We start from the raw sequence: 19,124 nt of genomic DNA, 5'->3' as shown, positions 1-19,124 counted from the left end.
CAGGTGCTTATTCAGACCTAGTCAGAAAGTGGGAATTTTTGATATTTACTCACATATAAGTAGAAAGATGTATAACCAAATATATTTGGATAGATAGATTGAAGACATCTTTTCAGTGTCATCTTTTTGATATTATTGTCTCTAAATGCCAATAAATTACTAACTGAAATCAATAGATGGTAGGCATAAGGGTGTTCTTTGTATAGAGCACAAATGGTCTAGATTCACATTTAGAAAGCCACTGTTCTAACTGAATCCTGCATTGGCATCAAATGATGTGAGCGGAATCACACTGATGCAATATTGGAAGAATCTAATGAATCATAAACAAACATTTGAATTTAAACTATAGCTACAAATGCAAATTAACTAGAAAAATACTCTGCATTGTCATAGTTGTTTCTCTCTCTTTTACATCAACAGAAGTCTGTCCCGTTAAACCTACAAGAACATAGGTGTTAAAAAAAAATCCCTTAAACTCCAACAGGAAAAAATGGATACTTCTCCTGTGGAGATGTGAATACAAGGACATCCTATTACAATAAAAAGTAATATTTAAATAGGAAGTGGAAGGAAAACAAAGGGAAGCTGTGAGTAACAGAGTAATCATATATCAGGTCTCCTTCTTCACAAGACAGAGAGGAAAAGTAGAACTGTTTGATGATGCCTCTGTTGTCATGCAGTGATATCAAGTCACCTGTTCATCATCTCACAGTCACAGGTTTTGATGCATGTTATTAATGAACAGCCACATTAAATACGGGGAGGCTATGTCATCTGAATACCAAGTAGCAAAGCTAGGTTGTTTTTTTTTTTTTTTAAAATGTCATTTTGGATTCCAGAATGATCAGTAAAAATGTGAAAAGGCCTGAATATGAATCAAAAAAGCCACTAAAAAGGATTGTTGCTGGGGCCCAAGTCCGCACTTAATGCTTTGGTAGCTGCTACTGCATGAGTGGAATACACTGACTTGAAGGAAATGTCAGCCCAGCTGAGTCAAACTACCTCTTAATGCAAGAACAAATAGCATATGACAGGGCCCAAGGGGCCTGAAGAGCAAACAAATAGTTTGTCCCTGTCCACTCTGAATGTAGTGGTGTAGTTGACATAGGCCTCTAGACAAGTAGCATACTCAGCAAAGGGTTATTATCATTAGTGTCCCTGATCACATAAGAATCAGAGGCATCAGAGGACGCTGGGTTTTCAGTATGTTGCCAAGGAGAATTTCGTAAGCCTGAGGATTTTTCATGATCAAGGATCTAAAATAATTCCCAACCAAGCCATAAAACTTGTTCAGAGACTGTCAAGATCCAGCTAAGTGAGACAGAAAAAAGTAAGCTTTTTGGCATACCTTTCCGGAAACCTAATGAGATTATTTATCTGACTTGAGGGGGAGACCTCCTATCTTTTTTCCTGAAGTTGGATATAATATTCTAAATATATGAACAATGGCTGTGCGCATTTATCTCTTCATCCACCCACCCAGCTATATACACTCAAATGTGCACAAATATTTCTGCTAGTGCCACTCAGGATGAATTTGTATTGCGCCTGCTATTGTAGTGCTGCCCTTCCATGAGCTGAAACTGTGAGCTTTCTCATAGGAACCAAAAAAAAGTGATGGGAAGTCTAGAGGGGAACATTTCTCAAGCAAAAAAAATGGTAAAAACAGTTCAATCTGATAATTTTCCATGACTCCCCTACACCAGGCATGAAGGTAAGGTTTGAAGAGGTGAAAGCCCACTAATTAATCATAGTAATGTTTTATATTTATGTCCCTCAGCCTTGGAGATTTCCATCATGTACTCTAAAATTTACGTCCTTTGTTAAGGATTTATAAGGCTAACTTTATGCAGTGCTAATATGCACTGATAACTAAGCTGCAACACAGCAGATACTTAACAGCACTTTTCACTTCATGATGCTGTTTTACAAGTTCACTACAGCCAACATGAGCAACAGGAATAGCTCAGTAATCACTGTATTGTCTTAGACCTGTTTGTAACTGAGATGGTTTGAATGACAGGCGGTAGTGTGTGTTAGCCCTCTGACTGTTGCTCCCATTGGTAGTTATGTTATAAACCGTAGGAATAAGAACAGTGTCTGATTCTTTTCTTTTTTAAGAGTACTGTGAAATCTTGCACAAGTGTTTTTGAGATGAGAGAGCAGTATCAGGAAAGAGAAGGAGAATTTTCCAGCAGAAAAATATCAACAGGCTTTTTTTAATAAAGTTCAGGGTAGAAGAATAGAAGATCTGCTCAGATCAAGGTGATGGAAAGAAAAAACTCTTTAGCTTTAAACAGGGTTTAAAGAAAGTAGTGTATTCTTATAAACTTTGACTTGTGAAAGTGGTAGCTTTTATCATAAGGTATAAAGACTATACACTTCATTTAAGTGGCAGAAAACACTCCTATATTTTATGATGCCACTTAACTGTGGGTTTATTTTTTTAAAAGTGAAAAATTATTTTTTCAGGTACATTCACCTACCCCTCAAAGATTGCTAGTTCTACAGTTTGAATAGATATAAAGGGGAAATATTAAAACCAGAAGACACATTGGCTGTATGCCTTGTCTCCCCCTCATTAAATTGATTATATAAAAGTCTAAAAGTTAACTAGTTTGTTACTTTTCTATGCGAGAGGATTCATACTTCAGAAGTATATGCTGAGCATGTCCTGAGGTATCAAGATACTTTAATGAGCAAGATTCCTGCAGTAAACAGCTCTTTATCAGTGTCCTTACTAATCTTGATAAATTAACGTGAACTCTTCAGTAAGACTTCTGAGGATAAAAAAAAAAAATTCAGCAACATCTAGGCAGAGCAAGGGGGAAGGCAGGAGAATTATTAGTATTCTTAGCACTGTAATTCAGCCCATAAGCTTGCACGGGATACTAGGTACCACCACTGTATTAGATATATTCTTCTTTGTGGATTTCGGGAAAAAGACAATGTGAGATTGTAGCCAGTATTAGGATAGCTTCTGAATATGGCAATGAAAGCATTTAACAGTAAACTGCAGTTTTTCTTTCTCTTGTCGCGCTGGGTTTTCTTCTCTAAAGCCCTGTGCATCTGGGCAGTGAATCCTTACGAATTTCATTGCTGATTAACCTGTGAAAGGGAAGATCAGTAAGAGAGTGTCATTAGTGTAACACACACAGGCAAAAAATTCTCATTACGACTTAATGCCATCCACACAGAGTGCAGAGGGTCACAAGGAATGGCTAATGGTAGCCGACAAATGTTGGGTGTATTAGTCACAAAACATTTGCTGAATTCCATCAGAATGTCGTGACAACCTTCACAGCTAGTCCCAGTGAGCTGCTGGAGTCAGTGGAGTTTGCCTATGACAAGCCGTCACTCTGTCTTGGTTGAGCTTTATAGCACCAGTCAAAGCAGTCAGAGAAGATTGAAGTGACAGAGGCCCACTGAGTAAATAGTGAAACATGCAGCACATCATGAAATATTCAGCCAGGGTGTAAAAGCTCTAAATGCTTTTTCAGTTATTAGCACCTGCACTGGCTGCATACATCTAACACTATTAGCATGTTAATTGCCACAATTTGTTAGGGTAGTTGTAGGAGAAATTTCAAAGACGTGAGATATTCTCTAGTGTGTCTTCAATTCCTATCTTACCTTCAGCAAACCCACTCCTTCCTCCTAAAGTTAAGTATGCGTGTGCATACACTCACAAACACATTTCCGCATCCACATATAAAGTCAGGTAGGAAAACTCAAAATTCGTGGAACACACACAAGATGAGTTTCAAGACACTGAATCTTGAGCAAGAGACTGCTAAACATCTTTTTGCGGGAAAAGTCCAGGTGTATTATATCTACCTGAGAAAGGCAGAATTGCAGACTTTAACAAACGCAGGTTAAAGAGGAGTTGTGTTGTTCCCAGGAGTGTTCTGCCATTGATTTTATATAACAAGAATTTTATTGGAGGTTGGAATAAAAAGGAGCCAAGACCTTGTTTTACTGATGTGCAGACTAAGGTTTTTAACCACCACCAGGGTCCCTACCGGTCATACAGTATTCTTGTCCCCAGTGCTCAACATGCAGAGCAGTTCCACTGCTGATCAATGAACGTATGTTGCTCTAATGCTCAATTGCATATGAATGATAGCAAGAAGGTTCAGATAAAGGCGACAGAATACAAGAGTATGCTAAAAAATAGTTATTTAATGAGGCAGCCATTTGGGCCTGAATGGTCTTTCGGTTCTGTCCATCCTCAGTCGTTACTCAGAAGTTCCACGCTCAAAAACTACAAGTAAATAAGTTTACAGTAGTTATAAATTTGTGCTAGGAAAGCAATGCTCTTTAAAATGTAATGTTAACTTCCTCGCAATAGGTTTGTTAGAAGTGGGATTTATGGTTTTGCTTTAGGCTGTTGTCTTCCAGGCAGGCTTTTTGGGGTTGCAGCTGTAGCATGGCATTTAGCATCATTTTCAAGTTTAATTGATCGTAAGTGGCATTATATGCTCTTCAAAACCTTGAAAAGATAGTATTTTGCTCTTCGTTTTAAGTCATGCGTATGTAATATCTACCATAAGAACCAGAGAAGCTATTTCTAAACTGGGATCGTGGATGAGGGAAATTTAACTTTTGCTCCTTTTTCCCATGCATGCTATACCTGCCTGTCTTTTCCTAGCTGGAATGGCCAAATACTTTGGTCATTGCAAGCCATAAAAGGCAACATCTCAATTAAAACAAACACTATGGATTTTAATTGATAGGAAATGGTTTTCTTTCTATAATTTGAATTTTTTTCAGGCAGATGACTTTAAAGCCCTGGAGAACATAATAGCTACAGCACTAACAAAAGCATTTCCACAGTAACCTGCCAATGTGACTCAAGCATTGCTTGACAGGGCCATCTTCAAGGGTGAGGGGGACAGAGAGGCTCTAGAAACATTCAGTCCTTGATTTGGCTGTAAGGGCAACAACTGAAATGCTTTGTGTAATATAAATTTTAATGGGAAGAGGGTGTCCAAACCCCTTAGGCAGATTTGACAGCCTTGACCTCTGTGCGTCTGTCTTAATTAATTTTTAGTATTTGCAAAACAGGTTTAGATCATCAGATTAACGAGAGCGCATATGTCTGAAGTAGCAATACTATTTTTTTTTTTACTGTATCACTTCATAAAGTGACTGTGGTTTAAAAAAAAAAAAAATCACTTCAGTTTTTAAGTACGTAAACCAGCATATCTTCTAACATCTAAGGGCAAAATTGGACCTTAGTAGTAAACAGTTTTCAACCTTCATAGCCATCTTCAGGGATCACTTTACTGAGAATGAAAAATCTTTCCTTAAAGAGAGATTAAAATAATAGCTTAGTCCAGAAGTTTTAAATTTAATAAACACACTTATATGTAAAAAAACACAGATTCTGAAAGCATGGCTAATCTTATCACAATTTCCTTCTCGGGTAATAATCCATTCTCCTAGAGTTTCAGAACTACAATAGTGTCTATTGGCATACTTTCTTGTTGTGTCCTATCCTGTTTGCTTCTTTTAAGGCTCTCACTTGCTCTACTCCAAGCAGTGAGGCACAGGATCCAAACAGTTTATCATATTGCAAGTAAGTGCATGCATTGATTTAAAAAAAAAAATTAAAAATCACCAGTTGATGCCTAAAACTTCAATAGGGAGTTATATGTGATGATGCACATTCTTCATCCCTTCCATAGCACACTTCTGTTTAAAACTAATATAACTAGAAAATATAGTATTGAGGTAAATTTCTAATGAATCTTTGGCACAAGCTACTTTGAATATTCCCTTTTAGGATGCAAGACCCTTACCCAAAAGAGAACTACACTAGGCTTTGGGCATTCACGCACTAAAAATTGCCCCAGATCTCAAGGCTGTTTACCATAATTTGGTGTCAGATATCTGTTATTACCAGCTTTATTATAAGATTCCTTTCAATTTGTATCATTTCTCTGGCTGGGATTAGAGTATTGTTAAATATTCCTTTGTGTGAAAGCTTAAAATGATCTATTTAGTTTTAAATCTCAGAGCAGAAAAGAAACACTGATTAGAAAATTAGAATGTGGCATTTTTTACAAATTGATTCATTATAGTTTCTCTGATGAAAGAAAAGGGAAAAAAAATAATTCCTTTCTATATGTGTCTGATTTCTGAAAGGAAAATGAGGCAATTTGATCAGGGAACTTTGGTTTTGTTTCAATGCTCTGCTAGGAAAGCTTGTGGAGAAGTTTCTTGTGAAAATTTGGGGGGAGGGCGGGGAATAAACAGAAAAACAGCAGAAAGAAAAACATTTCTCAGTGGAATCTACTGAAGATTCCTAACCTTTTGGCAATTTTTTTTTGTCTTTTGAAACACATAGCTAACACATTCCATCAGAAAAAATAGCTGGGACAGAGTACCATTAAATGTTGTCTGAACATTAGTATAACCTTCAAATGGAATTGTATCATGGTTGCAGACCTTACTCTACCACATGCAACTATGAACAGCAAGGACTGTCTTATGAATAGCGTCACAGTTAGCACTCATCCAAAATTACCATGGCTGCAGCTCGCTGATGAATGGAGTAAGAGAATGCAGTCTATAAATTTTTCTGGAAATTAAAAAAATCCAAAAAACAACCAAAAACCCACAACAAAACTCTTTAGTACAGCTTTTGCACTAGAAGTCACCTTTGCTTCCCACAAAAGAGGCTGCACACTTCTGCAAGGCCTTTCATTATTAAACCTGGAGTAGGGTCAGAGTCTCCAGGTAGTCCCCTAGAGACTCCTCTGCAGCCAGTGGGCTGATAGTGAAATGCACTGGACAGTATCTCTGTTGAGTGATTGTAAAAAACTTTGAAACATAGTGTTTATTTTTCCAGATTGTCCTGGTTCTGGCTAGGATAGAGTTAGTTTTCACCTGAGCTGGGAGAGGAACTGGAGCTGGTGGCCCCTGTGGCTGAGGGACACAGCTGGGATAGTTTACTAATTAGACAACAGCTGGGATAGTTTACCCAAATTAGCCAAAGGGCTATTCCACACCAGGTGACATCATGCTCAGTATAAAAAGTGGAGACAGGGTTGAGGGACAGATTTTGCTACCTGGAAGGGAGCTGGGTGTTAGGATTCACTGTGAGCAGTTGTACTGTAAATTATGTGCTTAAGTATATTCTGCTATTGTTTTGGTTTTCTATCTCTGCTTTCTTTTCCTCTGCTGTTCCTGTAACTGTTTTTATTGTTTTTATCTTAACTCGAAAGTTTTGCCTTTCTTTCTTTTGTGATTCTCCTCCCCATTCCACTGGAGGAGGCAGTGAGGCGGCAGGGGGAGCAAGTGATGAGAGAGCTATGGTGTGGTATTTTAGCTGCTGAGTGCGGCTAAACCATGACACAGATAAGTCTGACTTATGGCTTTGTAATGTAGGGCATTGCTTTTTCTTAAAGCATCAAAAGATTCTGGTTTAAATGGAACATTGTATTAATAGTTTCTTTTAAGCCACTTTCTATGTAATTGACCCTGTTTGAGTGACATGAACGAAGATTTTCCACTGATCTCAATGGATATATAATCAGTGGCTATAAATTACACAAATAATCACCCAGACAGAATTAGAGATTATACTTTTCTTAGGCATGTGAGCACAACTGTTTTAAGTATGATAACTTATCATACTATATTCAGGGTAAATTAACCTGTATCATACACAGCATTCAAAGTCTGCTGTAGCAGATGATGCAGAAGAGAGATTCTAACCACAGTCTGCTGGCTCATATGTTTTAAAAGCAATAGACTTTCCAGTTTCAAGAGTTCAGCCAATGTGGGCATTTCTTTAACAGGCTGCAAAAGACAAACTGCTTAAAAGGTTAGCTACCTTTTCAGACTACTTAACATATTCCTACATTTGCAAATATTTTTTTTTCTTTTAAATGTTAGAATTGTATATCAGGTCATTTCAAGCATTCAGGACAAAAACTTTATGTAAAGACTGTAGTGTTGCCAGATAGAGTTCGATTCCTTCCTTGAATTTAAGAATTTAGGGTCAGTTTACCCTGTGCCTTGTAAATGTGGTCCTTCTTCTAATGCTTTTTTATAATGTAATCACTTAGGGGTCCTCACGAGCATCTGAGAGTGTTGAGTCACTTAGTGCTTAGCTTAATGTTTGATTTTAGCATATAAATTAAAGAACTGTATGTGTCTGTGCTTAGATGTAACTATATAGCTGGAGAGCAAGTTTATAAAAATGTCTTTTACTTGCTTCACCTTTGAGAAGCCTTGTGCTTTAAAACCCTGCTGCAAAAACACTTAGAAGGTTATCACAGGTAGAGTTGTCAGAGAAAATGGGCATTGTTGTTTGGTATTAAAATCATGTATTCCAGATGTGGGCATTTGTTAGTCAGTCTGCTCTAAAATGACATACTGTTGAATCTTTAAAGGGCTTCAGTTTGGGAAAGCAAAATATGATTGGGCAAATTGCTAAAATATTTAAAGTGCAGCCTGTTAAAGCTTTTACTGCGAAGAGCATCACGTCAGAAGTTGTATGTGGTAAAAGCAAGTAATTGGCTTTCCATACTTATGCCAGTCAGTCAGCATGGGGCTCTGTTCCTATCCCTTTTACTTCATTGCAGATGCTAATAGCAACTCCAGTATTTATTTTGGAGGGATCTGGCTGGAAAGCAAAAAAAACTTTTATGGATTTGATGGTGTCAGAAAGCCTTGTTTAAAATTAAATGCTTATTGGTGTAGAAAGAGTACAGAAAATCTTTGAAACTGCACCCAAAATTTCAAAATTAACTTTTTTTTTTCTTTTCAGCTTTTGTTTAAAAGTGCTTACATTGAAAGCATGTTGAAGTGTAAATACATTTCATTTTTTTTACTTTTATCCCTCTTTGTACACAGCTCTTGGGATATCTTTCCATCCATAATTCATAATATTTTCCACTTATGTTGTCCTCAACTTGTTTTTCCCCAGGCATGACCCCTTGTTAATTCCTGGCAATGAGCAGATTGACAATATGGATGCCAATGTGAAAAAATATGACTCTACAGGGATGTTTCATTGGTGTCCAGCAAAGGACATTGAAAAGGTCATTTTGGTAGGTATTGATGATAACTTGTGTTTGAAAAGAGATTATTTGAACCCTAGAATTGATGTCTAATGGATTAATAAATTAATCTCTACTGTCATTAATTACAGCATATTGAAATCAGAAACACAGTGTGGTGAAATTGAAGCTAGCATTTTGGTTAAAGAATTATGATTATACAAATCTGTGTGCCAAATAAAAAATAAAAAATGGTCCAAAATAGAGATTTCTTTTTCATAAGCTGAAATTTGCATATTTGATTTAAATCCTCAGAAAATTAAGACTGGAAATTTTTAAATGTTTACACAGCCCATTTATCTCTTTTCACATGGCAGTAACAATTCTAATACAGGCAAGTGTTGCTTTATATTATCTCTTACTTATGTTAATTTTGCTCTCTTGGAACTTCTCTCTCAATTTCCAACACTTCAAGATGCCCAATTAGGCCAGAGTAAGTTGCAGTACTACTCTGCCTTTCTGCATGTTGCAGTGAGCCTAGTCTGTTTGTTTCCTTTATTTAACTGGAGAAACCATCAAACTGACTCAAGTCATTAAAAATAATTAGAAGGTCTACCACAGTCTGTTTTGCTCAGTGAAAGTTTGTGCCACTTGTGTTCATGTATTCATACCTAAGAGTAACAAGTAACTAACTCTGGATCTCATGCGCAAAACTGATGATATTTGAAATGAACTCCCTGGTGGATCTTCACTTTGTCGCGCTTCATAAAGCTTTTCCTGAGCCTGCTCTCTTAGATTTTCCTGCACTGTGGCATGGTGTAGCTGATGATGGTGACAGCCCTGGTTTATTCTAGCAATCAGGGGTTAAAAGCTTGTCTCCAATTCTCGGGGTTTCTGTAATAACTGTGATATTGCCTGGAATTGCAATATTGGTGTTCAAACAGTCAAGCAAGTAAATTCCAAATTCTAGAGGCTTAGCTGTGAAAGAGAATTTGTCTGGACAACTTTAAATAGTATGCACTTATATGCATTCAGCAGGCAAGAAGAGGCAACCCTGCTGTACCATACTCTGTACAGAGATAAAAATCTGCCTTCACGATCTAAACACATTTTAGCTGACAACCTTTACATGTTGTCCCACTTTGAAAAGTCTTTCTCAAAAAATGTCCTTGTGGAGTACCTCGTTTATCATCTCTTGGTGTCACCATGTCTTTTTTCCCCCTGCTAGCCTGTGAGTCTGTAATCAGGCCAGGTTCTTTCTGCTTCATGCATCATCACCAATAAAGACACTGCCAGCAAAATGTTTCCCTACATCTTTTCAAACTCACAGTCCATGATTTGTATCTACATTCATATCCATGCAAATTTAATGCTATCCTTAGAGACCACACAAGTACAAATTAGTACATAATTTGAAGATGATGGGATTTCCCAGGTCTTCTAATTGATACTTGATAATGCCTCTATCAGAAAATAGTTCATTTTTCTGCCCGAGGTCTGTTTTGGCTCCATGAGATTCCAGCAGCATCGGGCAGTAAGAAATTTTTTGACATACAGTCAAATGTACATGGCTACATACAGGTCAATGACTAGAGAGTGACATTTTTTACATAATTTCTTTCAAGACTTTGTCTTTGTCTTGTGAGGTCTGCGTATTCCAGACCTATAGACAGAGGCATGGAACAACTTACATGCTTCACTTGAGCATTTGCTCATGTCATCTGCTGTTTGAAGGGCCAAGACCACTCTCTTGATAGAGTTGTATGAAAATCAGCGTAATTGCCCCAGAGTAACTGAAAGCTTATGCGTTTTTTTAACTGATGAGAAAACCTCTACTTGAGTTCCCGTTTTTCTTACATAGTGAACACCTTTGCTGCATATTCTAATCTGTATTGCATATTGTCATACTTCTATAATTTAGAAAAAGGACACATACTATAGATAAGTGAAGGGAAAATTTTGCATTTCACCATTGTCTTAGTTTTATTCATTGGCAAAACTTCTATGTAATGGTACTGGGCATGCAACTTCTTGGCAATATCATATCAATGGATCTGCAGCTACTTGATGGAGTGCAATAATGCTAAGACTGGCTCCAGAAATGAAGGTTGTTTTTTCCTAATGACTTTATTTAATCATCTTGATGTTTGAGTTTCCTGCTCAACTGACATTACCACTGATGAAATTGGTGCAAAAATTTATTCTTGTCATTGATACAAGAAGATAATTTTGAAGATAATTCAAATGTTCTTCATTAGGCATTTTTCCTTCTATATATTCAACAACTCAGGAAGTCCAGTGGGCCTGAATAGTTAGTATTAGTCATGATCTTGCAAACTAGTTTTTTTCTTACTAAGGGAAGCTCTGTGGAGTATGGTGGGCATCCACTGTAAAGCAGAGCAGTGTAGAACATTCTCTGATTGCTTCTCAGGGTAGTAGCAGCTTGTCCTAAAATAAGGACTTTGTCTCTAAGAGAATATGGTCCTCAATTCACAAGATATGTGTAATACCACAAAGCCCTACTAAGACCATTGCACATTCACATTTCCTTTTCAATTTGGTCCTGAAGAAAATCCACTAGTGATTCTTCAGCTAAGGCATAGTTTTGCATCTCTCTTCTATAATCCTTCTAATGGCTAAATGCATAGTAGATAAAATTCTGTTCTTGGCTAAACCCATAGTAATTTGATTGTAATCAGAGTCTTAATCCATATGTATAGAAACATATACAGAACCAGAATTTGGTCTAGAACAATGTCTTCCTGAACACTGAAGGATCTGCAGACAAGAATGAAATGTTCTTCTCCTGAGCAAGTTTAATGAAGGATAAATAAGGGTAAAATGAACAGTTATTATCAGACTGTTTCTTTGTGCATGAACAATATTGACAGTTGTGTTTTTCCTGGTTTAAAACTCAATATATGATTTAAGCTTCCCTTTGTTTCATGTCTCCCTTGTCGTTTTGTTTTGTTTTGTTTTTTTAGACTCGAAGTGAAGCAGCGATGACAGTTTTAAGTGGGCATGTAGTCGTTTGCATATTTGGGGATGTTAAATCTGCTTTGATTGGATTAAGAAATTTAGTGATGCCATTACGAGCCAGCAACTTTCACTACCATGAACTCAAGCACATTGTGTTTGTGGGATCACTTGAATACCTGAGAAGGGAATGGGAGACACTGCATAACTTCCCCAAGGTTTCAATCTTACCTGTAAGTCCAAAGCCATATTATTGATACTTTCTTATTTAGAACACCAACTGGACAGATTCATACTGACTTTGATCTTTAGCCTTTTTTACTTTTGTTTACTTGTAGGCCTGAGGACTTAGATTTTTCCCTTTACTGTGTCTATGAAAACAAAGCCCTATGAGACCTTATTAGAAGATATTTGCCACAGTGTTTGGTTTCTCGTCATCTTAATTGGATGAATTTCAGCTGCCATCACATGTATTAGCTGTATTACATATCGAACGTTCACCATAGTGCACTGCACGTAGCCAGTTCTGATCTTGTGATTTCCCTGTCAGAATGACAGTAGTTACTTAAGACATTATTTATGTATTTATACCCACAAAATCTTTGAAAAATTTACTGTTACTCTATCTACATAATATCTATCTATATTAATAAAAACTACCTGTAGGCTGGCCTACTTTATAAGAAATGTTGCCATAGCATTTCAGTTCAGAGTCTTGCCATACTCATGTATGGAAGTATGGCAAAACCCTGACCCTTTCAAAATCAGTGGAAAGCTCCTATTGATTTTTAGTAGAGACAACCACTAAAACCATAATTCAGAGGTGCTTTTTTTTCCCTATATGTCATTATCATTCACTCGTGTGCCCAAAAAGTAGAAACACAAGCTCCAGGTCAAAAAAATGAAGCCCTCCAAGCTAGTGATCTTAGGTGGTCATGGCTGTAAATGACCCACAAATGTAGACAGGAGGGAAGTGAGCCCACAGTATAAGTACGAAACAGAATACTCTGTATCTTACAGCGTAAAGTTAGTTTGGGTGTGTTTATCAGAATGCAAAATTATTAATTTACCAGTTCTTAATAATTACACTTCAACAGTTTAAAATAAATAAATAAATCTGTGATTAATGTAATCTAAACGGAATAATTGGGAAAATATCTGCAGAATGGAAAGACTACCTTGACTTTTTGATTAATTTGGGCTGTAGGTATTTGTTACTGTAAATGCAGTTTTAGTGTTAGCCCTTGGCTTTTTTCTTCTGTAAAAAAAACAGCTGGTGTCACGAGATTCTCTGCTGACACAGAAATGGTGTCAATATCAGATTTGGTCAGTGAATATACTCCTCTTCCTGCCAATCCCTTTTGATTCCAGTCACTGTGAAGGCTAAAGACTACAGAATCAGAATTAAATTAATAATACTGTTGAACTGTGAAGCAGAATAGAATCCAGCTACTACTTCCTGACTATCCAGTATATAATGTGTATCTGTTATTATGATGCATGTTTATAAATCTTTGATTCCAAATTCTGAAGAGGCATGTACACCTGAAGGAAATGTACACCCTTACGTTCCCCAATCATCTTGCACACAAGTTTAGCGTAGTTTTGGACTAATTTCAACTTAAACAGCTTAAATAATTAATCCACCTTTAAAAATACAGAATTTGTAAAGAAATTGTATCTTGCATGGTAATCAAGGGTGTTGCAGACCACATAGACTTCATTACTGGTTTTTTGTTTTGTTTTGTTTTTTTTTTTTTCAGACTATCTGGTTCAAAATGGTGATAATATAGTTAAAATATCAGCATTATTCTGATCTACTTATACTAATTTAAAAGTCTAGTAAAGTTTCTGAGATCATGCTGGCAGGAATCATATGTTAAATGGAGGCCACTCAAACTCATTTCTTACTTCTCTGTATTTTGGTTTACAAGGTAAAACTTGCTGCTGATATCTGATGGGGATGTGGTTATAGCTGAATTATAAAAACATTTGCTCCAATTTAAAAAAAAAAAAAGAAGTGGAAATTTCATTTAAAGTCTGTATTAAGAGGCATTTAAGCTGCTGAGTAAACTCTTAAAAAGTAGGCAAATGCCAATTTTAAATATCCTCGGGCAGCCTTAATTCTGTCCCTTTGCATAAGATCATTAGGAATAAGCCTTTAATTAATTACATGATGGCATATTATCTTTCCCCACAGGAATGCTGCTTCACTTGGTGCACAGTACAGACACAAAGGGCAGAATTAAGATGGCAGGAATAATCATATCTTAACTTTTGAGTACTTTAGAACTAAATCATATCTGTTTGATATATACTGTTTTCCACAAGGTTTCATGCCTCAAATTATCAAAAGTAATGTGAAATAGTCAGGCTGGTATACGAAACTGGGTGGCAGTCACTGAATAAGAATTGAGCTCTGCCTTCACTTTGTGCATTTTAAATTCACTTTTGCATTGAATATTCTCAGTGGAGTTCTGGAGATGTTCACCCGTGAGTGATCAGGAGATGGAAGAGTAGGGTCTTGGCTTGGTTTTATGAAAGTTGCTGTGTGACAAGGGGACAGCTTAGTCTCCTCATCATCATTAGGGTCTTTGGGTACCAAACCATGTGAGGCAGCAAAGCAGAATCTAGTTTCCATAAAAAATATTTTTTTTTTCCCTGAACCTTGCAGTCCTTGTGATGTAGACTTAATATTCTGTAACTAGAGATGTGGACTGTTGGATATGAAAGGCAAGTGTCAGCTTTAAAAAAAAAACCAACGTTAAGTGTCATGTCTCGGTTGTGTTAACTAAGAAAAAACCCATGGCCAACCACAACATTTCATTTTAATTATTGCATTCTGTGATCGAGAACTGTAGAAGCAGGGCATGTTGCATGAGTTGTGCCCATTAAAATGAAGTCTTGTTCCTATTTCTGAGGGTTTAAGCACACAACTTTGAAGATCAATGTGTTTTCCTTCTAGAAGCACCAAAAACATGCATTGAAAAGGATTAACCTTTTTTGTGTATTGCTTCAGGTAGAAAAAAGTAGCTTTATCTTGATTGTATTTCAAATGTGTAGGACACAATGCTTTACTGTTTAAATTGCCATTTTTTTTTCCTAAGACCATTGTGACTTGGTAGTAGATAAATAGACATTTAAAACACACCCCTTGTTACATTCAGAGAGCCAGAGGTTGCCACATGATAGCAACTTAAATCAAGACAATTTCGAGTCACCGATGAGATGTAGAATGCTGGCATTATTCCTGTTTCTTGTTTGTTAGTAATAGCTTGACTGAGTATTGAGACTGAACCTAAAATGCTGCCATCAGCACCAACTACCCTTTAGATTAGCACACATCTCCTATTCCCTGGCACATAGTTAGACCAGCTTAATGTCAGAGCATAAAAAAGATACTTGTTAAATAATTTCCCAAAGCTCCTTCTCAATCTTTAATCTGTTTTCTTTTTTTCCTCTTCTCCCCACCCCCCCTCCCCTTTTTTTTTTTTCTCTGTGCCGAAGGGTACGCCATTAAGTCGGGCTGATTTAAGGGCTGTCAACATCAACCTCTGCGACATGTGCGTTATCCTGTCAGCCAATCAGAATAATATTGATGATGCTTCGCTGCAGGACAAGGAATGCATCTTGGCGTCACTCAACATCAAATCTATGCAGTTTGATGACAGCATTGGGGTCTTGCAGGCTAATTCCCAAGGTAAGGACTGCCCTATAATACTTCTCTGCAGTGCCTACAGGGGACAGGACCTGGCAGGAAGAATATCCCTCACTCAGTAATTCAAAGAGCCCTACATCAGCTTGCTTGACAGTTAAACCTGCTGATTGGTATGATGGCTTTTAAAGGGACAGTCACGTAGTTTCTCTGCTACATCACAAAGCACATCTTGCAGTGGAAAATGAATGAACGTGAAGCTCACATTTTTTCTCATTCTCAAATTTTCCTAAAAATATATATAAAATCATCGTTTTCTCACCCTGCCCCGCTCTGTGGCTTTCTTCCCAGGGCAGCTGCTGTTATATAGCCAAAGCTAACTTATACTCACTTCAGAATACCTGAAGCTTCTGTCTAACAGAAGCCGAAAAGTAAAATAAAAAGAACAAGAATTTTAAATTGTCTTTACAATTCCTGTGCCTTCTTGCTCAAAAAGCCACTTAGAATTAACTCAAAGCTGATTTCTTCCCATGGTTGGGCATGTACTCGTCCCATTTAAGGACACTGAACAAAATCCTTCAGTCTTTGCTGAGAGTAGCAGACTGATACATAGGTCGCCAAAGGCTATTTTACACCAACTATGCCTGTGCAAAGCAGTCATAAGCACCCTGGCAAAGAGCATCAGTGTAAAAACAATCATCATCTCATCCCTGAAGGATCTTGCAGCTTATGCAGCTGAAGTCCTACCTTTAATAAACCTATTAAGTGCTGCAGTAAATATTCCCGCTGGATCTAGCCCTGCTATAAACATAGGTGTAGAAAGGATAGTGCTTTGGTCTGCTATTTCCCTGTGAACCTGACCTAGAGATAGTTTTCCCTCAAGGACTGTGAGAAATAAGATTAAGTTCAGTTTTTCCTCTTTACACTCCAATCAGGGAATAGGAATTATGAGCCAAAAATCAGAGGCAGTAGTGTAACTTTTTGAATATGGAAACTTTTTAAACATGGAAAGTTCTTTCTTAGAATCAGCAATAAACCTGTGGAATTTAATACTAGAATTAGATTCTACCAGGAAACTAAAACTTTGAAATGTTCAAATTCAGGCTGAGTACTTCTCTGGATAACAAATAGATTTAGATAAGAGAAAGGAAGTGTTTTTTCAATCCCATGGGGGTTTGAAGTTTCAAATCTGTGGCCTGGAAGCAATACAACACCAAATATTTTAGAGTTTTTCCCTTTAAAAATTGTGAGACTGACTTGCTCACACTATGATAACTTATAGTCATGATTAGGAAACTCATTGCAGAAGTGGAAGACAGGCATGGAGCTTCCTTGTTTTACTGATTTAGACTGATCTAGGGATTTGAAATTTTGTATCTGAAAACCAAATGTGTACTTTCACTACCAGCCTATTGGCTCTTCTTCGATGGGTGACTCTGTCTTCTATCACATGCATAATTAAAATCATCAAGAAATAGAATCTGTTTGTCTCATTCATCTCTTTCCTCCTTTCCTTCCAGTTCTTGAGCATGGGTAGTCTGAGAGTGTTTCCTCCTCTTGCCTTTGCTCAGATGTTAGTGATATTTCCAACACTTGGCTGTTGTATTTTACCTGTGGGAGTACACTGGATCTTAGACCATCCCTGAATGAGGATGGAAAAACCTAGAGATATAACAGTCTTGTGCACCGCATGAACACCTGCCATTTTTTACTCTTCATCCTTGGAGGTATTCAAGACATGACTGCATAAAGCCCGTAAAAACATGATCTGACCTCATAGCTGACCCTGCTTTGAGCAGGAAGTCAGACTAGAGACCCTCTGATGTCTCTTCTAGCCTGAATTGTACCATGATTCTATAACATCCAGGTTGCTGCTACAGCATAGCCCCTGTAGGTCAGGAAGTGTAGACAGGGGCTATGGTCTAAATCCCTTCAGCCCTATTCAGTGTTGCTGATGCAGAGAAGCAGAGGCACAATAGTTTAACAGAAGTTTTTGACGTTTCTTCAGGCAAATATCAGTCTGCCTGATCAGTCTGTAAAAAAGGTGACTCTTTCTGTAACTTTTCTGGGGAAATAGGGAGGGGAGATTACCAGCAGCCTAATTTTGTTGGGAGCACTGATTAGGGAGGGGTTCTTCTAAAACCAGTTGCTTCAGAAAATAATTATCTTCCCAGAAAATTCTCTGCTTATGGTATCCACAACTTCTGAATGGTTGCATTGCTTTCAGTACAGTAAATTTTCTTGAAACTCCTTGAATACAATGGTTAGACTGTCAGAAGCAATTAGATCAGTAGATAGCCCAAACTTTACTGGAAATTATATCCAATGTGACATTTTTGTCTATGACATGCAGCTTTAACATACGGTGGACACTATCATGACAATTATATAAAACAGGTGATTCAACTTTTCCTGTTCAAAAACAGCATACTAGAACTGCCTCACAGCTCCTTACTGGGAATTAAGTACCTTATTTACAAAGTGAGTTGTCATTTTACTTTTGCTTAAACATTTGCGTATTATTTGACATATTTACCTATACTTAACACATTAGCTGGTACAAACCTTAAGTATTGCCAATCAGAATTTTTCTATATCTAAATGTATGATATTGAATTAAGGCATTCCTCACCAACATCATCCTTTGAAAAAGTATTCTGTTCTTTTTTTGTGACTCCTATTACTGATCAAAGGAAATGCTGACATGAAAAAATCTGGGTGCGTGGAAGAATGTTGGTTGACCTGTGACAGGGTGTTGAAAAGAGAAGAAACAAAAAATATGTGAACAATCTGAGAAACATATGGCTAAGTTACGAGATTTTTGGTGAGGGAATTAACAGTGTAATCTTACCCTTGCTATTCTAAGTAATAAGCTAGTAGAATTCTGTAGTCACTAAGCACTAGAATCTGTTATGAAAACCTGATATATAATTCATGTTTATGCCTCTGAAAAAGAAAAAAAAATGGTCGTTTAATTGATAAGTTATTGAATACACAAGGATCTTTCCAATGTTTATCTGTGATTCTTTCACTCCAGTGTCAGAGAAAAGATGACAGCAGTACAAGTAGTGCACCATAAAAAGCAAGATGCAAATTTATTTAGCCATCAGATAAGCTGTAAATGGAAACAAGGTGCCTTCCTTAGAAGGAAAACCTTACTAACTGTTCTGGAAGGATTTGCTAGTCTCCTTTCCATACAATGTGTGATTCTATTCAAAATGAACAAGAAACTTTTTCAAATTGGACCTGCGTTGTTAAAAACATTCTCATGGCTGTCTGCATTGAACACTTTAAGGCTGACTGGGCAACTCCTTAGGCTCCCTAGAGGTTAGGGGTACAGACTCTGATGTCCTGAAAATGAGCATTTGGAAATCCTCAGGGAAGTTTGTTGCCTTTGGGAGACCTAGTTTCCAAGGACAGAAAGGCCGAAGTGTATGCCACTGAAGCTGCTGCAAACTATCGTTTTCATTAAGATA

General features: G+C 37.2%; 1 protein-coding gene across 6 annotated transcripts in view; it reads left to right on the top strand.

Moving 5' to 3' along the window:
* The window catches only part of KCNMA1 (potassium calcium-activated channel subfamily M alpha 1), a 494,817-nt gene that overhangs the window by 429,105 nt on the left and 46,588 nt on the right, over positions 1-19,124 (top strand). For all 6 annotated transcript variants that reach the window (XM_086752630.1, XM_086752629.1, XM_086752628.1 and 3 more), the window contains 3 exons: positions 8,945-9,068; positions 12,002-12,226; positions 15,501-15,693. In XM_086752630.1, the coding sequence (XP_086608756.1) occupies positions 8,945-9,068; positions 12,002-12,226; positions 15,501-15,693 (542 nt within the window). The remainder of the gene's footprint in view (positions 1-8,944; positions 9,069-12,001; positions 12,227-15,500; positions 15,694-19,124) is intronic.

Source organism: Chlamydotis macqueenii, chromosome 7, assembly GCF_036417535.1.
Source record: "Chlamydotis macqueenii isolate bChlMac1 chromosome 7, bChlMac1.mat, whole genome shotgun sequence".
Taxonomy (NCBI): domain Eukaryota; kingdom Metazoa; phylum Chordata; class Aves; order Otidiformes; family Otididae; genus Chlamydotis; species Chlamydotis macqueenii.
Note: the sequence above shows the minus strand (reverse complement) of the source record. Positions and strands in the feature narration are given on the sequence as shown.